At 37.8% G+C, this 24,795-nt stretch overlaps 1 protein-coding gene across 2 annotated transcripts in view; it reads right to left on the bottom strand.

Annotated features, from left to right (window-relative positions):
- ltk (leukocyte receptor tyrosine kinase) overlaps positions 1-23,608 on the bottom strand; it is a 46,661-nt gene extending 23,053 nt beyond the window's left edge. For both annotated transcript variants that reach the window (XM_046412494.1, XM_046412495.1), the window contains exons 1-7: positions 23,329-23,608; positions 6,748-6,846; positions 5,231-5,380; positions 4,769-4,997; positions 3,190-3,329; positions 2,513-2,650; positions 484-633 (exon numbers count right to left, since the gene is read on the bottom strand). In XM_046412494.1, coding sequence (XP_046268450.1) covers positions 484-633; positions 2,513-2,650; positions 3,190-3,329; positions 4,769-4,997; positions 5,231-5,380; positions 6,748-6,846; positions 23,329-23,380 — 958 coding nt within the window. In that variant the 5' untranslated portion in view covers positions 23,381-23,608. The remainder of the gene's footprint in view (positions 1-483; positions 634-2,512; positions 2,651-3,189; positions 3,330-4,768; positions 4,998-5,230; positions 5,381-6,747; positions 6,847-23,328) is intronic.
- Positions 23,609-24,795: the final 1,187 nt, after the last annotated feature.

The raw sequence follows: 24,795 nt of genomic DNA, 5'->3' as shown, positions 1-24,795 counted from the left end.
GCATTAGCTTGAAAGGTTTGTGTTGAATTCTTTAAAGCCATACATTTTCAGCTTGTTTTATTGCTAGATAAGAACCAGCAGCCTATAAAACAAAAGTAATAAAAGAAGTTAGTAACATCAGGTTAAATATAAAGCCTCTGTTCGCACAAATATGTTCTGCAGCTGGATTTAAAGGATCCATATGAACTCTTCATGGTCATGCAGTGTAACTTCATATGGTAGTAATCTAAAAAGGGCATTCGTAACATTAGCTGAAAAGCCTGTTTGACAGAAAACTGATGAGTTCTGACCCTAAGCCATACGAGATTTGCAGTAAATAGAAAAGACAGAAGATCATTTTTCACTTTTCAACCACGTCTTCACACACCACAATTACTCATTATATTCACCAGAATGGAAGAATGGAAGGAGATATAAAGTGTTAATATTTTTATTTCTCGTGTACTGCATGCACATGCACACACACACACACACACAGCCAACCTGGTGTCCTCTGCAGAGTGACACTCTGCATGTCTTCTCTCTCTAGCAGCTGATCTCCAGCAACCCTTTTCCAGGCTGAGTGCTGGTTGGACACGGACCATCCACATGCATCATGTTCAAAAGAACAATGTGAGCCAAATGGAAGAACACCTGGGGAGGAAGAAGATTGTGGTCATATTTCACTAAAGCAGAGATCAGGGCTGTTGGAAAGTCTGTCTTTTCCCCTTTATTCTCCTTCTTGCAGTATTTAGCAACGCAAAGTTAATATACATCAAAGGATGTTTTAGTGTGTGTGCCTTGTGTGCTGTGTGTGTTCCTTTACTCTCCACATTCACTATCTGGATTCTATCATATGCTTGTTACACTGAATCTGCAGGTCAGAGAGTCCTGATCTCTCCAAGACTTTGCAGGCAATGTGCTTGTTTGGCATTTGCAGTCATATGAGATCACAGATAACAATTTAACTGCTTTGCATCCAGCGTAAATAAATGTTCTGTTTGGTCTGAAAGCAGGCAAAAAACCTTTTTTACTTGAAAATGAAAAATGCCCTCCAACAACTCCAAAATCTAATGAATTGGCATGCTAGTTGCCACTGTAGTGATTGGCAAAAACATATTTTAAGATACAACATCACCACGATATCACTCACAGTATTTAAAATATTTTCTATTTAGAGACATGTTAAAGAAATAGTTCTTTTTTGATAATGAGCTTATTTAGGTTCAACATCCAAATGTATTTGATAAAAAATGCAAATACTTTTAAATTCATACATTTGTGGATGCTAATTACAATGAGAAATATGTACAACAGAAATGCATTTGTGAGCCTTCTTTTTTATATGTGGATATTTTAAATTTACAATCATTAATAATTTTGTGTCATAAACCACAAAATGCATTCACAATTATGAATCCTTTTGTGAGCTTTCATTGTTATGGAGACCAATCTGATTCCATATACCCTGGACACAGAGATGAAATTCAGATCTTGAGATGAAAAAAGTCATACATAAAATGTCAGACTGTCCCTTATTTTACGAGCACTCATACAGGATAGATTTTACTGGTGACTGAAAAAAATTATACCAGCACTCACCGTGACCCAGCTCCCCTCCCCTGGGGATCCACAACTCAAGGTCTCTAAATAGCCTTGACTTCACTGATTTCATTACTGACTAAAGCAGGCCTTTTGGTTCTCTGTGTTCTCTGTTGAAGTGTTTCTTTTGCTCTAAGTCAATGATGCTTTCAAAGGAAATGAAGAAGCTTGCTACAATTCACACTGTGAAATGGGAGGAAATAAAAGGTTTTGACCATCGGAAAATGCACTTTTTACTGCAACATACTTCTCCAATCAGACAATCAATGTGACAATTCAAAACACTAATAAATCCACAAAGGTGCATCATATTGAAGTGTGGAAGATCTTGTTGTTTAGATGCTTAAAAGGAAAGACTTCAGTATAAAATGTATAAAAAGCATATCAAATTCCAAATGATAGATTTTGAGCTAATGAAGGAAAAAGTAGCTGCATTTTGATGAGGACAGAAGCTCCACTTAAGCATCACACTTTAAATGTCCGTATGATAGTTACCTCCTGTACTTTTAATATATTGTGCAGAGGCCCTCGGCATGGAATAATCCGGCACCTCCAGTCAAAAGGATTAACAATTTATCAAGGATCTTAACTTAAACAGACTAATGCAAATTGATTGTAGCCTGCCAACAGCCTTATATTCAACTTTAGGACTCCTGTACAGTATGCTGGCCTCACTTACCTCTCCACCCACAGTCACACACGCTGAAGCACTAACACATACACATCTTTCGGTTTTCATATTGTTTTCACACTCCCACTCTCAGTTAAGTGGTGCAGATCAAATCAAATAAAAAAAAAATATTCAACAACATACAAGGGTAAACTTCTTAAGCAACTGCATTTTCAAGTAATACAAATGGACAGCCACAATTTTCCTCAAAGCTGCATCCATTTCTGCATCCTGTGATTTGATTAAAAAAAAGTAACTCACCACAAATGAAGCCCTCATCCTCTCCTAAAGGACAGTCAGTGTGGAAGTTGCACACTTGGCTCTGGTCGATGCAGCCTCCTGAGTTTTTACAGTGGAAAGATTCCCCGCATGCTGCATCCAACTTGATGACCCGGTGTTCTGCATCCCAGCAACCACACAACAATGACACACTGCTGTAATCACACATCCTCTATTCATGGAGAACTAAGCTGAATGCACTGCAAAATATGACTTCTGTATTTGCTAATAAACACTCAAATTGGAAATAGCTGGTTGTTCATCCATGACTGTGATCAAGAGGAAAATACTAACCTGGATGAGAAAATCAGACTATCAGCAATTTAAACTCACTAATTAGCATGTTGCATTTTGTTAGTTTACACTGCAAACGAACCAAAGTGTAAAAATGATAATCCAGTGCAAATTTAGAATTTATGATAGAGTTCTTGTTCCCAATTACATTAGATTGTACAGGTGTATCTAACAACTATCCAGTGTCTCTCTTTTCAAGTGTTGTGAAAACCACATAAAAGATTCTCCAAATATGTGCCACTGTCAACAAACAGTCAGCAGGTTTCCACTTTACGGACTGTACAGCTGATTCCTTCTGTTTGCTCTGTTTGGTAAAAGAACCATATAAGAAGAAACAAATGTTCTACACAACATGATGAACTTACCTGGTTCACAGTTTATGAGCTCCAGAGAGTCCAGAGCAACAGTGGACCCATCTTCCCCCAGACAAGAAGTGTAGAGCAGGGTCACCTGAAAGGGCTCGTCGACCTGACCAATCACAGACTCCAGGACTACCCATTCAGCTCTGCATCAACCAATCACAGAGAAATGTAGGAATTCATAACGTCCTTCATTTACTACTGGCTTGTCTGCTAATCTGCAGTCAATAACTAATTTTAGAAATCAATGACTTAACTACATTTCAAAATAAATGACATCAGTCTACAAAATATAATGAAGAACAGCTGTAACACATAATTTTGACAATTTGTATAATTTGTATATTTATATTTAAAGAAACACTATAATAGCCTTAACACTTGCAAGTATTTTAAAACAGTTTGCAAACAACCACCTGGCTTAAATCCTCATTTTCACCAAAATGCAATAAATGCAATGAGTTTATACTTCACCACATTATATAAACTATACAGCTCATCAAAACATTTGTCTGCTATTGGGCATAAGCTCCACAGGGTACCTTTAATACACAGTATAATCAAAGTGGCACCATTTTTGGCTGCCTCAGCTCTCACTTGACATGCAACAACTCACAAAACACCAGCTTTCAAACAGTACATAATGAGCCATATTTGACACATTTTAATTTTAGATAAGAATGAATTCCCCGTGCTTTACTTGACACATTACATTCCATCTTTCAGAGTCCATTCCTGATTTTGTCACAGCTGAATGGTTGAGTAATTTTTCACTATTGGAAACATAATATTTCCAGGAACATTAAGCGTCTGTTTTGCAGGGAAAAAAGACAGTTGCTGACGTCTGAAAACAGTTAGTTCAGGTGAAACATCACTACTTTAAACAGGACTACAGTAAAAGTGCTTTAAATGGACAGTCCATCAAGCAGTTATATCCATAGGTTAGTGTGAGATGAATAGTGAGTTTGAATAAATGAAACTGCTGTCTCTGTGTGTATCTCATAATGCAACTGCTCAGTCCATTACTGCACAGACATTAATAAAGCCAATGAACAAAGTTATTGCATATGCCCAGCCAGCCCTCTTCTGTCCAAACCAATTATATATAAATTCATTTCCAGAGTCTGCATTTAGAGACATGAATGCTTTTAGGTGCTCTAAAGATGGCTGTCCTTCAGTATTAGATCAATAGGAAATATCTGTCCCCATTTCACAAACAATACACAAGGGACTGCTGTCCCCATAATCACAAATCTACAGTTTGTCCCACAGGAAAGCTAAGAAACATTTTTTTGATTGAACTTTTGTACCACAGATGTAAAAGGTATTAGTTTTAGTGCCCTTGCTCTGTCTGAAGGCCTCAGTCACCTTTCATCGCAGTGGATCTAAGGTGCTTTTATGCATTTTATAGGCTGGTCCTCAAATTGATAAGCACTTCAATCAGTAAAGGTGCACGTTTCGTTTTTTGACATTAATGAAATTGACATGTTGCAGCGCATAAACAGTACAGCCACAAATGAATACCTATTCTGTACAAACAGCATCACCGAGGCATGGAGAGCTTGTTCCTAGTGTGTTTACTAACCTGTGGTCATCACGGCTCCTGTGGTTGAGGACAACAGAGTGAACAGCTGAACCTGAGAGAGCTGGCTTGATTAAGAGCGTGAGGTTCCCCGAAGCTGGACCGGCCTCATACAGAGCTACCTGTAAGATGCAGTACCTGTTGCTGCCTGGCAAGACTGGGCTGGTTAAGCGGTACTCACACCTCCCAGAGGCCTCAGCGGCAGGTGAGGAGCTCAGGAGAAGGAAGTGTCCTACAGTAATAAAACAGAATAGAAATTTCATGTCTGGCAGTTTTATAGCTTCTTCATAATACTGTCTCTCTTGTAAACCACTTGACAAATTCTTCAACATTTGGATAAATTGCAAACTGGGCATCAGGGTATAAGCAAGTCCAAAGATCCACCACTGAAGTTTCATCACTGCCTTGAACACAGTATCCTGAAGCATCATTTAATTTATACTCAGTGAGTCTCTGCACTCCTACCATTAGAGCTTCCTAGTGAGTGGTCAGTCACAGGTATCATCCCAGCCTGTACATTTTCTGGTTGCTGTGGAGACACCACCAACCAGTCGCTTTGGTCACTGTGATTTGATAAACTCCAGAGGCACAGTGACTCAAAATCACAGGTGGAAACTGAAAAAACAGGAAGGTGAAGAAAGTAGCATTTAATTTAGCATTCATTTGAAATGTGAGGAATTTAAATAATAAAAAATTTAATAAAAAACAGAAAAAGTCAGGTGGAAAGGTGGTATTTTTGTCTTCTATCCAAAGTTTTACACAATCAAGAGACTAAAGAGAGAAAGAAAGAGGACATATCATTTACAGCTGCCAAAGTAGTGCTTATATGATTCTTTTAAATACTGTATTTACATATTATTTTCATAATTTCCAGAAAGCAAATATGGAATGTTTTGGTGCAAATAACATAATTATCTTATTATCTTTCACTTATATGATCTTTAATTTTCAAAACCAACTACTCAACAACATTTTGTAGAGAACAAAAATCCCCCAAATATCAGCCAAACTTTATTTTTTTTTTTTTTTTTTTGGTTTTTTAATAAAGTGTGGATAGGCAGAGAAAAAGTTTATAGTCTATTGGATCACCAGAAAAATATTCCATGATCTCAACATAATGGGCCAGTTCTCTTAGATTATGTAATCTTACAAAAGCAAATTTAGGAGGTCATTCCCTCATGCTTCAAAACCCTCAGAATTTCCCATCCTAATATAATTCATATTTATTTCTAAATCCAGAAGTACATCAAAATTCAAATAAAAAAAATCACCATGCATAAATAAACAGTAGATCTGTTCAAAAATACCATCAAAAATAACTGTTAATAATGGATTAAATAAAATGACCTCTACCACAGAGTAATCACTTCCTTGGCTCATGGCCCAAATGTCCTCTAAATTCAACTGAATTCCAAAATCTTCCCAACAGCAAAACAGAGAGAGCCATTGTATATTATGAGCGACCGTGTGTCTGTCTGTGTTTGGGGGGTTTTGGTGAACAAGATGACAAAAGAGGAGGCGTTCAAGACATCATGTGATGGCTGGAGAGGAAACGGTCAGGATAGATAATTTAGCAAATAGCCCTAAGAATCCCTCTGGGGATAAAGGGGATATGTTATTTCACTGATGCTCATTCATTTATCCATCATGAATCCACAAAAGATATGCTTCCTTTGATCAAAAATGACCTAAAAACGCAGCTGGTTTGTATCTTCAGAACCAAACTGTTTTCCTAGTGTCAGCCTTTTAATTTCACTATCTAACAGTGCAGTCATGCTACAACTCATCAGGCCAGTTTTTATTCAGATCAATGACTCATTCAGGTAATTGCTGCACATAATAACAACACAGGTCATCACAGCAATACTTGCTTTCTGTTTGTGCTTGAGTAAATGTCTGTGTCAGCACATCAGTAAGAATCAGAAGACTTTATTGTCATTGTACAAGGAATACATCGAAATTGTAAAGTGCATAGTTCTTACTTTGGCCTTCATCTTCTGAGCCAAAATGATGAGGAAATGACTGGTCTGAGAAGTTCTCCTCCAGAAATTTTTGAGAAAAAGCGTGGCAGGCACCACTAACTGAGGAGAGACAGAGAGAAAGAGTGGTTACAGAACTTGTTTTGCTTACGTCATACATACACACAGTATTTCAAGCTGCTGTACCTTCACTTTAAGGTCCCTAATCACACAAATCACCCTGTTTAAGCTGGAACTAGCACTCCACCCAGTGCAAATTTAAAGTGCGTTCCAGTGTGTGCTGAAGGAATACATGGTTGCTTGAAATCTTCCTGAGACGACTGAGGGAGTTAATAACTACACAGCCTACATCTAATGGGAAATTTGCCAAATGATAACGAGAAAATTAAAACACGTCCACACACACAAGGGGTGGAGTTGAACTGGCCTTAGGTGTGATGTTCGCCTGCACGTGTCAGGCCTGTTATAGAGTAGTGACTTGTCCAGTTTCACTGTCCTTCTTTGTGTGCTAGGATAGGCTGCCCTGTAGAATATTTTTAATTCCTAAATGAAGATAAAATTGTCAGGAAGAGTCGGCATCGCTGACGCAGAAAAGGGCTGAACCCCGATGCAGAGTCAAAAGGCAAAAAGTCTTTATTTTTTTAATCAAAAACTAAACAAAAGCAGGCTCGCACTTACTGTGACTTGAGAACTAAAAGCAAACTGTGACAAAATAACTCCTGGCATGGCACACAAAAGTAACGCTCTGACACAGGTGACTGGGAACAGGAGGACTAAATAGACAAGACAACGAGACACAGGTGACACACATTAGGAGGGAGAAAGCAATCAAGAAAACCAAAAGCAAAACTACATGAAAACAGGGCACACAGGGGAAGAGACGCTTTCAAAATAAAACAGGACATGACATAACCCTTGAACATAAAACATGGAAACACATGACAAGACAAACATGAAACATGGCACATGGACTGAAATCAAAAGACAAAGCATAACAAAAAACACCAGGCATGACAAAAATAAAGTGAAATGCAATACAGTATTATTTGTATTTCTATGTATTTGCTATCTCAATTAAATGAATGAATAATTAACAATAATCAATTAATTAATTAATATAATAGATGAGGGGGAAACACAAAAGGTCAAAAGAAACAATGTTCATGACTGGTTAGTTCTGTTATGGTTTTGGCTTGGGAAAACGGCACGAAACTTACTTGTGTCAAACTGTTTCATATGCTTTTTATGGACAGTTTACAAATGAAGTGTCTTGCTTGTCATCTAAATAATCATTTTCAAGTGTGAAATACTTAACATGTGTGTTTTCATGTGATTTAGAGGGCTGATGTTTCTCATATGGTATCAAGAACCCAAACAGATGGGAAACTGTAAATGAGATGAGGCTATTTAAAAAAATAAATAAAATTAAAAAAGTACATGAAACTGTAGAAAACTTTTTATATAAACACATTTATTTACAGTAGACATGTGTATCTTGATGTATTGGGCTTAACCCTTTGAAAAACACTAATTACTAACTGTTATGCAAGATACTTTACATAATTGAGATTCCTCCAATATGTTAGTCTGATGGCACTTTTTGCAACATTTTTGCGTGACCAACCTCTCAACGCATTAGCTATAGATGAGGCAATATGGGGGCAATTTACTAGTCATTCCTCATAAGAGCTTTCATCTTACCTTCCTTTTTTGCTTTTCTTTTTTTTTTTTTAACTCCGACAGATAAAGATCTGCTTGGCAGCCAACTTTCATTGTGAATGATAATGAAGTTTTATTTCCATAAAGACATAAAATAAGTATCAGGTTACAGGCTGTCCTTAAGACATCATTCAGATGGTTAAGGAGAATCCAATGATTTCTGTAACAGAGAGCCCAACTTTCACATCCGGTTCACAAAGGGAAAGCTTTGAACTTCTATCTATTAATGTCACTTTTCACCTGGTACTCTTGTAATTCTGCTGTAATTGTTTTATTAAGACTACTATTATTGTGTAAAAAATAATGTATTACTATGTGTTGATTGTTCATTTACATGACATTAATGTGAATAAACGCACGTAATAACATTAAGATGTTCATGGGTTTATAAATTTGAATTTGTATCCTGTCCACTGTGCCTCGCCCCAATGCATGCTGGGAATGGCTTCAGTACCCGTAAGAGACAGATGGATGTATGAGACGAAGTGATGATCCAGAAATAGGGACACTGCACACTGACCAAACACTCACCACAAATGACTGGCAGACATGGTCTTGTTCTGCACGATGGCTGAGAGGGTGGGCACGTCACATGTGACATAACATTAAACATATTATCTAGCATGACCAGTAGACAGTGAGGGAATTGAGTGTATCTCTCTGGGTCATTGCAATTTAATCCCTGTAATGGCCTCAGGACAGAGACATTACTGTTCTCTGGAGCCTGGAAGGCAAGGTCTCATAGGTCAAGCAAGACCAATGGGATTATTTAAAGGACAATTTATTAAAAGCAGTTATGATAGCGATGGAGGGGCAGCCTAGCTATTTATGAGTAATTATGGAATAATGCAGCTATGGATAGACTGCTGAAAACTGAAACCGGAAAAATTAAATAGTCCATAATGAGAGAGTCTGACAAGGAAAAAACATTAACAAATTATCAGCATGAAACAGCAAACAGTTTTTTGGGAATCCCCCCAGAATTCAAACTTCCTTTCTTCACTTGTCACTTGTACCCTTTTTGCCATGATCAGATTTTAAAAATGAGGGGGAAAAAAAATCTGAAACAAGTTGGCATTCTCTTGAAAAAGATGAAAAGAGGATAAATGAGGGAATAAAAATAAATGATCCTCATCATTAGCCAGCAGAGCAGCTAGTTACTTTGATGAAAGTCCAGGACGGTGGCTGATGTTTGTGCCTTTGAACAGTGTGACTTTGAATGCTGTGGAAAGCAAAGGCTGTCTCAGAGTAGAATGAAGGCTGTATCACGAGTCCAGTGCCACTGTTTCGCTTAAGAACTGCTGTTGGTTGTAGTTAATTTCAGGTTTAAAATAATTTATTTAAAATAATCTAAAGTGTTGTTCACATGTTCACAAAAGTGCAACCTGTAAATAGCATTTAACTAAAAACAAGATCAAGAGGAACATGAATGTTCAAATGTATGTAAAAAATTGGCAATCAAGGCATTTGACTCAAAACCACATAAAAAAGATCTCGTCATCATCATTCATTGTCTGGGTATAAATCCAAAACATGTAAGAGTAATCCATTAAACAGTTGTACAGGTATTTCGGTCTGAGCCCAAGTACTGGACAGAGCAACCAACGACCATTGGCATCCATAAAGCCATGGCACTGGCATAGTTAAAACCAAGACTATCAGATTATTAACAGACAATAGAGATCATGTCCACTTCCTTTACAATAGTGCTACAACTCCCCACTGGCAAAATTTGAACATCATGTGCTGCATGGTTTCTGAGTCTAGTGAAAATGTTGACAAAAGAAATCATGTAATATGGAAATTTAAAAGGCCAAGAATCCATCTCTATGTAGTTTATGCTGAGTCTTAATCTTCTGAGAGTTAAGCTTCATCCTTTTCTGCCTGCTCAACAAAGTCGTGATCCCCTCAAATGACAACTTCCCTGCATCAAGTGTGAAGGCCGATGGAGGCTTAGAGGAGGATTCACTGACAAGGAAAAACACAAAAATGCTCCTAAGAGGAACTTCAAAGCTACGGCTTCACATACTCAACTCACATAATAACAGCACTCACTGGCTTGGACTGTAAATATTTTACCAGTGGCCTTGTTAACATAGAGAGTTATTGAGTGTGTCTAAGCCTTTGTAATTGCGTGCAAGTGTGCAGTTATGAGCACATTCATGTGTTGCTCAGAATTCTGCACTTCATTTATGAGGGTGTCTGAGGAAGAAATTAGGAATAAAACACACTGTAATCAAAGAAAGCTCTCACCCACAAGCATTCACTCTCCACTCAACGTATGTGCTGACTTCTCGGCAGAGTATAAAGTGTCATCAAAGCACTGCCTTGGATACAAAATGTGCGATGAATAAAGAGAGACTCTCTTGCCAGTGTCTGTTGAACTTAAATAAATGTATTTATTAGAGCACTGGTGCCAGGGATTGCCACACATCAGAGGCTGCATAGGGTCTCTTTATAAGCCACACTTTGGTTCACCTAGATATAACCCTGCTCTTCCTGGGTAGCGAAAAACCAAAATCCAGTGAAAACCAGAAGTGTTCAGAGAACTATCAATAATCTTTGCTATTTAGAGATCTTGAGTATGTATGAGACAGAGGTGGGAAAACATGACATAAAATAAAGCAATATATAATTCCCATGAACTGTAACTTTTTTTTACAGATTGAACAAACAAGATACAACACATTAATTTGTGAGCATTAATAACACATTACAGGGAACGATTGTCATAATAGCTGAAAGAAACACACGCACACACTTGTGAGAGGAAACAGGAAGCAATCAGCGGTCTCTCATGTCAAAAATGTTTTGTTGACCAATCCATCCACCCAAACCTTCGCATTACACAGATTTTGTGGTTCTACAACCAAAGGACAATCAAAGGAATTCCTCCATTGCTCCCAACAGACAAGCGTGACATATGGCCCCTAGGGGGCTTTGTCATCCATCCATCCATTTTCTATACCGCTTATCCGTCAGGGTCGCGGGGGAGCTGGAGCCTATCCCAGCTGACTACAGGCGAGAGGCGGGGTACACCCTGGACTGGTCACCAGTCAATCGCAGGGCCAACACACAAAGACAGACAACCACACACTCTCACACTCACACCTAGGGGCAATATAGAGTAGCCAATTAACCTAATGTGCATGCTTTTTTGGTATTGTGGGAGGAAGCCAGAGAACCCGGAGAAAACCTACGCAGGCACAGGGAGAACATGCAAACTCCACATAGAAGGGCTTCGACCGGGATTTGAACCTGGAACCCTCTTGCTATGAGGCACCATCGCTATAACCACTGCACCACCGTGCTGAGGGGCTTTGTCACTTGAATATAAGTATATGTCATTCCGGGGTACTTATGACAGCTGACCAGCTGGCTGAAGCTTCATATTTACCATAAATCAATCAATGAAGTTCAAAATAACATAACTGAATTTTCAGATATGCCTAATGCAAGTTATTAATTGTAAGTAAATTTGTCTTTATTGGATGCAATACGAAGGCTGAAGACGAAGGCCATACAAAGCATAGGATGGGACGGTGACACCAGAGAGTCCGGGGTTTACATTCAGACTCCCATCTGTTGTTGGCTTTAGGCGACAATGCCACTTTGGTTAAGCTCAAGAAAAGTTCATTGTCCTGGTTAAATATTAATAAACACACTGTGTCAGTTACTGCAGATTTATTTGGGTATTAAACCAGATGATGATCTTTCCCTAACCTAAACCTAAAGTGCTGCCAGTGCCTAAAGCTGAACATAAGAGTTAAATAAACTGTGGTCACTATGAGAGGATATTGTTTTATCAAATATTTTGGTGGAAAACAAATGAACACTGTCAAAGTTAACCCATTATTAAGTTGAAGCTATATTGACCCTTCTCTGGATCAGTACTGAACTCAGTGACTTTTAGTGTGCATCCTCTATCCTTTGAAGTTTCATAATCTTGGAGGTGATAAGCAACTGGGGTCCTACAGTGATGTTTGAAAATATCTGAAAAATACTACTAAAATGTGTAACACATATGTTATGTGTTACACATATGTTACACATTTTGCGCAAAATGTGTAACATATGTGTAACAGGTCTCTTGAGAATGAAACAGTAATGTAAATGATAGTTTTTCATCACAACAGTATAACTGCCAGGGTCATAATGCCCTGAGGTAAAAATAGATTTGCAGTTGAGAACATTTTGAAATACTGTGGCTTCTGCCTTCAGTTGAGACAAGGAAAACTCCTACCCAAAGAAACATTTATCAAAAAGTACAGATCTTTTTGTTCTGCTGGGAGTTTTAAATTAGGTGATGTCAGACACAAAATGTGCAGGTCAAAACATGTTGATCTTCAATCTAAAACGGGAACGGAGTGTTTATTCAAGTGTTTGATACATTAGAAACTATGAGGGAGCTCTGTAACTGTAAAAACATCAGTTCACGGTTTATTTCTTCAAAAGCAATGCTAAAGGAAGCCTTAAATCTGAAATTTAAACATGTTGTCGTTAAATTTCATATTCCGTCTTTCATCTGCAGTCAAATATTTGTGCTTTTGTCTGCACTCAGAGGTCCAGAAGAAGCGAAAACTGCTATCACCTCCCAAAACCTCATCTATTAAGCTCCAGACGCACCCACACATATTTGGAAACCGTTCATGGATACCAGCACAACTCTGAAACATAAATCAAATTTTTACCCTTATTTTATGTCATTCATCTACAAGGTCATTAAAAAATAGAGGAATTATACTTGTAAATGAAAACTCAAAACTTTCTCAAGGGATCTACATTGGCCCAGAGGAGTAAGAAGAATAAACATTTAGGCAACCTGGGAACAATTGCTGACAGCCTTCATTACTACTGGAAACTGAAGCAAATACTGGGCCAATGTTTTTATGTATTATGTCTTGCTGCACTGACTGAACTTACATTACCCCAAAAACTTCTAACAGTGTTCAAGCCCAGAGAAATATACAAATTAAGCAAGGTGTGTTTCATTTGGTCTTCTGTCGTGATAACTTTCAGACAGTAACAGGTAGATGGAAGATAAGTGTTGATAATAAAATTAACTACAACTGTAAACTCTGCTAAATTGACTCCAGCAAGACATGGAGGTCTAAGAAACACAGCAGAAGATCAAATGTTTCTTTCAATATTTTACACTCTCTGTAATTACAAAAATTACAAAAAACTTCCCTTTTAGGCTATCAAACACAACACACTCTTCACTCTTCTTTAGATATATATTTGAGTTTTACCAGGTATCCCATGTTGCCCTGGACTGTTATGCATTTCGCATTACAGAAATCGCAGCAAGTGTTTTTTGTTTGAAGTTTTGAAAATTGTTGCCACATGAACAGGGGTGACATTGTCTTGCTCTGTATTTTTCTCTCTATACTCTAATGTACTCTCAAACCCATATGCACTTTGAGATACCAAAATACGGTACCAAGTTCAGTACCCAAACTTGCTCATGGTTTGAAAATAAAATGCATCTTCTTACTGGAGGTTTCAGAAAACTGTTCTCAAAACACTTAGACAATCAAGTCTAAAAAATAGAATTTCAGATGGGAACAAAAATTATAATTTTTGCATTTTTCAGTAAGGGGCTCTCTTACTGTGACAAAAAATACAGAAGAAAAAAAACAGCAAAAGTGGGAACTCATTAGTAGCTGCTTCAAGTGAATCAGCACCATGGAAATATATTCACAAATGGATACTACACCAGTCCGTCCATCAATTCACAATGACCCACTCTGTCCATTAAGTGATCTCAAGCCTAGCCAGAGAACAGATTTGGAGTTCTGAATTGCTCATACAAAAGGAAATTAAAGATACTCCATACCTTTTCAATCGTTCAGCTCCATGTCTACATTAACTGGGGCTAAGATGGTCATTTCCTTCTAGAGAAGACGTTTCATTTTATCAGAATTTTGATAAGAACTGGACTACGTTTATGCATGTCCATGTCAAAATATGTGCATCTTTAATTACTGAGACTCTCGAGTGCCTGTCTGCATACAAACACACTTCTGAAAGACCCATTCATGTGCAATGAATCAGGCTTTCAGTATTTCCAAAAGAATTAAGTCCTATAACTCAATTTATGATTTAACTGATTGCGTCTTGGCTTCAATTAGCTGGCATATCATACTGGTATGTAGTTCCTTTTAAGACGGTCCTTCTTAAACACAAACACACCCTGACTTTCAGACGTATCATGTATCTTTTACCTGTTTCTCTGACAACCACATATGAATATGATGATAAAAGTCAGCATACACATAAGCACCTTAATCCAAGGTGACTTGGACAATTTAGCTGAAACGGAAACAGAACATGTGATTTTGATTAGAGTTGCATTGACTGAAAGCTTGATGACGATTTTGAAAAGCTTTCCTACCTTAATGTGATGTGGTTTTGTAATGCATTTTTCATCAATACGAGATATATTCTTGTCATGAAGAGTTAAATATACAATGTATGTGATATGCCTCTCAAACTAACTGGTCACTTACTACAAGAGCTAGCGCTGAACAGGAACAAATTATGAACAATAAGCATTTGGTTTTTGATGGTTTACAATGTTGTTTGTTTGTTGACAATGAATGATAATATTCACATAGAACAGTCGAAATACGGGGGAAACAGCTAGCTGTCCCAAGGTGAAAGGACAAGTTATAGCGTGTTAAATATAACAATCTTTAGGGGTGTTGCTTAGCAGATTTTTTATCTTTGGAAAGAGCCAGGTCAGCTGTTTCTTCATTTTCATTCTGTATGCTATGCTAAATTAGCCAACTTCTGATAGTAGTTTCATACTTATCAGCTTGCAACTTTACTGCTTTCAGTAAAGTCAGCTCTCATCAGCATTTTTTGCAATTGTTTTCAGTGCAAAAGCTCAAAAATCCCCCTGTACACACAATAGTAAATAACTGACTTTTATCGCAAGGTCTTAGACATGACTCCAAATAAATGATAATGTTACTCCATATCTACTGAACAATACTGGTTAACGTGATCAGCACATCAAACTAATTTTTGATTAAAAGTCATTCATCATTTCCAGCTTATTGTGTTGCTCCCAATGGATCAAGAAATCTATTAACTACTGCAGTAGAGAGAAAGAAGAGAGAGAAAAGAGAGAAGAGAAAAGGGTAATGAATGTTACTTGTAATGGCTCTGGTGCAAAAAAAAATGCTCCTGTTTTTTATTTTGGAAAGCAAAGAAAAGTAAATTTGTTGGCAATGTTGGAGGACGTTTTTTCTGCAAGGCTTCAAATTTTGTAGATACAACATAAATGTAGTTTTATACAGTATATACAGTAATTAATAGAGATTCAGCCTTGACTGAAAATCAATGCTATTCAAGTGATTTACTTGAATACTATTTTTTGACACAGCAAGTCAATACATTAATAAAAATAACATGTATATATCTATTACTAAAAGGATATAAAATCAGATTGTGAGCACTGCAGTAATTCAGTGTCTATGCTGCAGAACCCTGATATGAGGGGACTGAAAGGAAGGACTGAAGCCACCCCTCTAGTCAATAACCACAAAGTCAAACTCCCACTCAGTCCTGCTGGGCTGGTGAGCTGACCTTCCTTCACAGAGATCAAACAGCAGTGTCTATGAAAAGTCTATACACACTTCACTCAAGCCACTGCCACGGTTTTCACTTCAGCATTGAAACATAAATTAGGCCCAAACATCACTGTGACCAACCAGCACCAGCACTCCTTTATGACCCACTGCTTTGCTTTCCTGGACTTGAATGAACATCTTCTGCCCACTGACTTAAAACTAATGTTTTTTGACAGCGTGAAAAAGAAATGTTTCCGAAAAGAGAATTTAAAACACAAGTTCAAACAGATTAAAATGCTTCCTAGTAACAAAATGTTGTTTGTCAATTTATCCGAAATTGATATAGAAGGCAAAAATTCCAAAAAGTCCTGTTTACAATATCCTTAATACACATAAAATAATGTCAGTCTGGGTCTGTCACCATCTCAGCTGTTTCCCATTCATTCCCTTCTAAAGCCTTAAAATATATAAATAACAAATATAAATTTTGACATATTTCGATTATTGGTAAACCTTGTTTTGGCAAGTGCCCAAGAAACCTGGTCACATGTTAACATGTGACTTTGAGTATGTGACACCGAACTCTCTGTTGTTCAGTTTTGTCCTTTTCTTCACTCTGCCAGCAGGCTGTTTTGATTTAACAATCTCAAGTCACAGCCAAGTTACTCTTCACCACATGGAAGTTTGGGGCTTGTGAAATGTCAAACACTTTCATCTCTGAGACTAGACTTTATTGAATTCCATGTCACGTAAAGGAAGAAAGAAAAAAGACAGCTGCACAGATGTTGGAAAATGAACTTAAGAGGGACCTTAAAAATGTTTCTGTAAAATATCTTTCTTCAGAAATTTGAGATTTCAGTAATAAATAACATTCCTACTAGGATGCACAGTGGTTTCTGTAACTGTGAAATATACTCTCCATCATTAATTCTTCTTTCTCCAAACTCTCTGAGCATGTTCTGAGTTTGCTGTTTAAAATGCAAAAGAGACTCACAGTAAAGTGTTATCAAATGTTTAGTAGCAGAATATGATATTTGGTAACTTCTAATTAAAGCTGCAACTACAGAAACAATTGTATTCATTATAAATTAAAAACACAAAACAATTATGCAAAACAGAAGTCTAATCATAATTCATCAGTTAATCAATTAATTTGTCTGATCAACAGCCTAAGCATTGATTTACAATGACGTATAACAAAGGAAAATAGCAGATCTGCACATATGATAAGCTGGAACCTGCAGTTTCGTTTTGCTTTAAAAAAACTGAAGTGATCATTAAGATCACATGCGTTAAACCCAAGGTCTGCGATCCAAGTCTGATCTGGCACTTCACATTATGTGGTCCATGTGAGTTTGCAAAGAATAAGTTGCTATGTTGTGTAAAAGAACAGTCTCTAAACTGTCCATAAACCAAGGGTACAGACACTGGGTGGGGGTGGAAGGGTCCAATTTGACATTAACTGTACAGCATTCTACACTACCACAGACAGCAGACTTTAACACCAATATAGCCTCCTGTTTGTCAAGACAGCCACAACAGCACAGGCAGGGAGATTAATGCAGGGATAACTGTGAGGAGAAGCAGAGTGTGTGAGGCATGCTTAACATGCACAGGATTTGTTCCTATGAGACAGCTGAGAATTATACAGTTAACATCAGGCTTCATGATCAAAAGGCCAGTCTTTGTTTCACGTCTGCACTTGTGTCTGTCCATATGCATCTCCTCTCTCTCTCAGAGGAGGGTGGTTGTGTGGTTTTGTTGAAGCTCTGAAACTCCCGCATGGAAACCAGTCATCACTTTACTCTGAGCTTCTGCCTCTGAAACTCAGGAAATGAGAAGCCCAACAGGGACAGAGCGAAGCGGACAACTCAATAGGAAAAAAAATTGAAAGCTCATTTTAAAAAAAATAAATAAATAAAAGGAAATTCAGGCTGCCGATCTTTGTGCCTCCATTTTTTAGGTAATGTTGCAGTTCCACTGCTTGTTCATCTCCACTGACTGACCAAGATTAAAAAAAACAAACAAAAAAACAATGTCATATTACCCTCATAGCACAGAAATTAGGATTACACGGGATTACAAGATCTGATACTGAACATTTTAGTAAAACTACTAACAACAACTACAACTAAATCAGACAACCAAGTTATGTATGCTAGGCATAAACAAGCGTAAGTATCTTAAAGCTGATTCCAGCGATGGCACTCTAGTGGTTTCAGCTAGTACTGTTAATAGCTGAGCAGAACATTTAAGAAAAGAAAAGTTAGTGCAGGGAGAGGGCAATTTAATCAGAGATGGGAAACTGACTACTTGTTCGTGCTTAATGGAGACAAGCCCATATGTCTTCTTTGTAGCGAGACAGTGGCAAATTTTCATCTGCACTCTGACACCAAACACAAAGACACAGCAAAAATAAACAAAAATTCTAAGACTTAAAAGCCAGCCTGCATTCTCAACAGACTATGTCTGTGAAAATTAGAGCAAAACATGATGCAGCAATGAAAACCAGCTTATCATGTCAAAGTGATTTTCAGAAGGTGCATTTCTGAAGCAGTGTGTGCTGAAGGTATGTCAATAGCTGCATACTTGAATGTCTGCTCGCCATTATTTTGGTTAGACTTCTGCTTTCAGATCTAGTTATTAATTAATTTCTTACTAAAACCAGTGATAACAGATTGCAGAGGCAATCATTTAATACGACAAAACATAGATACATTTATAGTATTACATTTACAACTGGTCCTTTGAAGGCAACCAAAATACCGATGTGGCCCAGGATGAAACTGAGTGTGAGACCCCTGATGTAGATCATCAACTAATCAATAAACTGACAATCATTTTATCAATTTATTTTATGTATTTTACTTTTTTTTTCTTGTTGTTTTTTACAAATACCTCTCACTAAATCATTCTTTCGCAACACCTGTAGAACCTGTTTTTTATATGTCCACCAAACTTCAAAGAGAACTGTCATTTTCAAGCTTTCTGCTGCTGGTTTAACATGAAAATGACAGGTAATGACAATGAAATAATATCACCCTCCTGTTAAATAATTTTTGAAAATACCAATAATAACAGCCACCTGCGGTTACTTACATAATGACAGATTGGCGCAAACTTCCTTTTCTGATTTCCATCTAAATTTCTCTTAAATACATTGCCTCTGTGTGAAAAAGTGGACCTTTTGCAACATTGTGTAACATTTCATTCCAAGCCACCACACGCTTGTTTGAATTTCTTACCAACAATCAGCTCTGTCATGTTTTATTTCCAAATGTTTTTCCCAGTGTGTCTCTTGCCTATTTTTATCCACCTCACTGCCTTTCTCTACTGTTTCTGATGACAAGAATTAAAAACACATCTCATCGGCTTTGGCCTTGAACCTGAGGGATGCACAGCTGGCTGCTCATCTGTCTGTAATGGAGGCAGCAGAGTGATGCCCCGGAGGTGCAGCTTTGATCTGCTGGTCTCGACATCATTACACTACCTGAGCAACAGACATGGGACGCTCATTCGGCAACTTAACTACAAGGATACAGGAGGAAGCACAGTCTCTGTCACTTTGTGTTACAGGCTGTTGCTGGTTCCAGATGAGGAAAACAAGAAACACAAACTGATCAAAGAAAAAAGGAAGAAAAAAATTAAGTCTGTCCAGACAACCTGCCAGAGAAATTCTGAAAGAAGGCAGAACAAACAAAGGAGGCATCTTGCAGGGAAAAGTGGAAGTCTGATGCAAAAGTGATAAAATTTGCACCTCTGAAGAAAGGTTGAACTTAGTGATTATAACATACCAGCAAGACATCTGACTCCTGAGATATTCCAGTGAATAAGCACATAATTCTCAACCATGCTGGAGACTTAGACTAGTCAATTTAACCCTTAACCCATCTCCTCTTGGTTTAAGGTATGGTTAACAACAATGCTTCCCTTGATGTTCAAAATATGTGCAGATTACACTTTATGAGGCAAATTTCACACCTATATTCAAACAAAGAGAACTGATCAAACATTAAACAACACAATGCTAGGGCTGAGTTTGTGTTTGTCTACAAATATATCAACAGAGAAAGTGTGTGTCTGTGTTTATGAGAGGGAGAGAGAGAGAGAGAGAGAAAGAGAGAGAGAGAGATCTAGACATCTACGGTATGAGCTGACTGTACTCATGAGATTCAAACTGATTAAGTTTAAGTTAAGATTAAGTTCAAGATCAAAATCATGATTAGTTTGAGAGAAATAATTAAAACTGCATGCACGCACACATGCAAACATGCATACACATACTGGTACACTCACACTGTGGTGTTTTAGAGTCATTGCTTAATCAACTACTCAAAACAAATCATCTTCATTTATTACATGACCCAGAGTGTTTATTTCTGAAGCACACATTTTCATTGCAGTCACATCTCCACAGTCATTAGCTAAGAGCCTCGCTGGTCTTAGTATGAATTAGTAACATTCACTGAAGTCACCCCAAATCAGTTTATGTAAGTCTTTGGTTCAGTCAGGCAATATCTTCAATAAACTAAAAGCTCAAGTCAAATCAAAACCAGGGCTAAAATCTGAGGATGTAATTCATCTGTTTTTTGTTACTGAAGGCAGGAAAGAGGACAGTAAACTGAAGTATAGCGAAGACAATGAATTACAGGGTGGAAACAGAATTTCTGTACTCTATCTTTTTAATCAATTTAAAATTCTTTTAAGATAGTGCAAATGTATTTTTTGCAAATGTAGCAGAATCTTCCTCATAAATTACCGAACTGTTGGCATGAGTCAGTGTAAAAAGAAGCACTTTCTCTTGAAGACTTATGGCATCTTTGCATTTTGGCTATGCACCCCTCTGTGTCACTTTCAAAAGATGCTACGTGGCATGTGGCAAAGCTGTTAACAGTTAACAGAGTCTGAGACAACAACGTTAATACCTGTTGTGTTTCTGCTGTCCAACATCAGGCAGCACAAATAGGCCACGATATACAGAAAGATTCCTGAAGTGGCTGCACTGCAAGTATTTATTTCACCATGCAAAGAGTACTAACAGCAAACACGCACATACTGCAGGGAAAATGGAGTGATGTCAGTCGATCAACATGCCATCATAAAATAGTAAAAACAATGAGTATTTGTTCTTGTTCTGTCAGTAAGTCAATTGGAGGGAGTTTCAAGGTTAGTAAACGATTGTGGTTTGGGATTAATATTAATATAGTACACATGGTGTGTCTAGATCAAAATCTATACATAAATTCAACCATGTGCTGTTATGAACTAAACTTAACAGTAAAAACTTCATCATGCTTTAGGTATATAGTGGATATTTAAACATTTTGCAGATAGAAAGAAATTTAACTTGAGCAGCATTACAGTTCACTTACTGTAAAACATGTTTGTTTTTCCAAATTAGCAAAATATAAATGTAATTTTAAGAAGCTGGGCTTGATGTAATGCATCTGTATGCTGGTATGAGAGAACTGTTCCTCACTTGCTGCTCAACTAGGCTGCATGCTGGATACGATTCAGGAACAGACAGGGAGGGGATCTGACATAATACTGTGAGTTTTGGCAAAGCTCATGCTGGGTTTTCTCCTGTCACTGGGATTGACTGCAGTAAGAGGCACTTACACTGGCCCAGCCTCTGTGGCTGTTAAAGAATAGAGAAGACAAGAGATTCACTCCTCCTGTGTGTCTCTTTTGTAAAAGAAAATGTGGTGCTGCTGAAGTCACTTCTGGCATGGAGCTTCTGAATGTCTAAGCAGATAAATTACAGTACATACAAACGTTCAGCACACAAGACCATGTGGTGCTACATAAGAGAGGAGAAGTCCTTGTGAAACAGTACAAAGTACATTTTCCAGACTACTTCTCGAAAAACGAGCACTGGTGTGAAAACTCGGTTGGTGTTCAGAAGCAGGTGATCCAACTACTTAACATTTAAAAGGTGAATTAATGTGCTCCATGGGGACATTTAAAGAAGGATGGAGTGGCAGTGATGCACGTAAGTCATCTCTGCTGGATCCAAGTGAGTTCATCAAAATGTCCCTGCACACATGACATCCCTCTGCTGGTCGTGAACACTCACTCCATTCATATGACATTAAACCTGCTCGGATCTGATGAGCAGCAATCTTATCATTATTTTCTTTTTTCAAAGAATTGAATACTGAACAAAGAACTGAGCACACTGAATGACTCTGTGCTGCTGAGATGTGTCAATTAGGCTTCTAACAAAACTGCATCTAGCCATTAACCTATTACCTTGACTTTTGAACAGAAAGGTTATGTTTTTCCTGTTATCTTTACTACATTAGAAAAGCGCTAAAACTTACATTATGCAGTGTAATAACTGCAAACCCAATAACTCTGATGAGAGCAGTTGCAGGCCTTATTTCCTGCCAAGTCTTGTTGTCATGCTGCAGTGTAAATGAACGTAGGCTTAAATCAAATTCCCTTAAGTGTGCCTCAAGAGTATATGACACAGGGACTGCTGCCGTCTTTTAAAGGGGATGTAAAAAAAAAAAAAAACCCTTCAGGCTAGATGTCTGAAGACAGAGAGAGAGAGAGATGCTGTAAATTCACAGGCACACAAAGAGAGGAAATCAAACTGCACTAGGCTCAGTCTAAACACTGGACTACATAAACGACTTGTGGCCCCTTTTAACTGGACTGACACAAAGGGCCTGCAGAAAAACGGCATCAACTCATTAATACGTTTTTGTTATTATTTAGTCTCGGTTATAATTAATTTATTTCGGGGGAAAAGTTTTGACTCTTAGTAAAGGTGGAAAAGTTGTATTCATAAAAACGGAAATGCACGTGATTCAAACGTCCACCGAAGAGACGAAAAAATGGCGGCACAGTCTACGTAGCATAATCTAAAATAGCAGATGCGATAAGGACAGACTTAGTTAAAACGAACATTAATGCCGTATCATGTTTTTTACATTTCCCCCTACCATTTGTGTTTTCTGCTGCTGTTGAATCTCACCTGACTGGAGAATTAGCGCCACCTAACGATACTGCTAATCTCGGTGAACCAACTCCTAATTGGTTAATTCCTATTAGCATAACGGTTGAAACACGCATTTTCCTTTATCGTTTTTCCGACCATTAGGTTAAAATTCGCGCTACATTTGGATGTCAACCTGTCTATTGTGGGACAAACTAATTCATTCAATAATTCAAAGAAAAACCATAAGTGGTGAAGGACTTAACTGAGAGGGAAAGTTGTGGGGTGGTTAAACATTTTGCTCTGCTATAGAAAACTGTAAAGGTGTATTTCTGTACTTACTCGTCAATATGACAATGGAGAGATGAATGTTGTGGTTTTTTATATAATCCATGGCTTCCTTTTCGGCCGATCCACAGAAAGTTGATGTAGTTTCCGGCACCTTTACGTCCTCATGAAAACGTTTAAGGTACCGTCGCAGCTGGGCTCGTGAAGAACACACTTAACGGCCACACACACGCGCTCCTCCGGACAGTGTAGTTGTTTCTCCAAGTTGCGCACTGTTACTCATTCCGGTGATGCTGATGCTGCTGCTGCAGCTCCCAGTGACGACAACACCCCCACCCCAGCCCTCCCTTTACCCCCCTCTGCTCCCTCTCTCTGTGTGTTAGTCACCACTCGTGCATGCTCCTGGTCCTAGAGACATTCATTTTCTCAGGTTGCACTCAGCCTGCTGTCAACATGTCTTTTTATCTTGGCTTTCTGCTCTCAGAAGAGTTTATCTCTGCGCTCCGGCCGCAGCTGGTGACACCAGCTTAGCCATAAAAATTAGGATGAAGTTTAATTTCAACATGGAGCTATTATTATACGGACTAGTGGTGGTTATTCGGACCCTTTACTCAGGTAAAAGTGGTTTACACATCTTAATTTATATAATATTATTCTATTCTTATGGTGCCATTTTTAAAATGATTTTTTTCTACTGATCGATGAGCAATATCCTGTTAACTAAAGAAAAGATATAAATACCATGAGTGTGGAAATAAAATAAAAGTCCTGCATTCAATTTACTTATCTAAAATAAGAAGTACAAAATTTAAATTAACAGAGTCCTTTTAGAGTGTTGAATATATATATATATATATATAGTTGCCAATTTATTAGGTACATCTAGCTAAAACACATACAGCTGGGCCATGAAGGCATTTTTTTAATGTGCAAAATAAAAACAATTAAAATGTATTTCAGACAGAGACAATGTGTTTTTGTAGTTAACTAAATTCTCTGCAATGCAGTGACACAACTTGGATCAGGTTTTGAAACAAAAAAGTGATGTGGGAGACAACCCTGAGTTAGTGAAAGCTCCAAAACATGTGGTGAGGAAATATGACTCTGAATACATTAAATTTAGATTCATAAGGGCACGCAGTGATGCTGAGCCAAAAGTGTTGCCAAAAGCCCACAGTGTGGCGAAATCCTGTCACAGCCCACTTTATTTTTCTCCCTTTTTTCCCTCATTTACTTGGAAAAGCGGTCCTCAGACAGTTTAACAATAAAAAGTAAGCCCTAAGTTGCAAAAGGTTAAAATCCCCTTCATGTAATTCAACAATTGTGCAGTAAATTCTACTTTCATGAAGCTTCAAATGTTCAGTTTTTGTTGAAACTGATTTAGAGGTGAATTCGGTTTGAGTCTGCAGTTTGTGGTGCTGTTGAACTGTACTTGGACATGCTTATGTTGTTTGTCCACCACATTTAAAAAAATAACTGATATGTTAGTTTATACAGTGCATTCAGAAAGTATTCACACTG

The sequence above is a fragment of the Scatophagus argus genome, chromosome 15 (genome assembly GCF_020382885.2).
Source record: "Scatophagus argus isolate fScaArg1 chromosome 15, fScaArg1.pri, whole genome shotgun sequence".
In the NCBI taxonomy this organism is placed as follows: Eukaryota; Metazoa; Chordata; class Actinopteri; family Scatophagidae; genus Scatophagus; species Scatophagus argus.
Note: the sequence above shows the minus strand (reverse complement) of the source record. Positions and strands in the feature narration are given on the sequence as shown.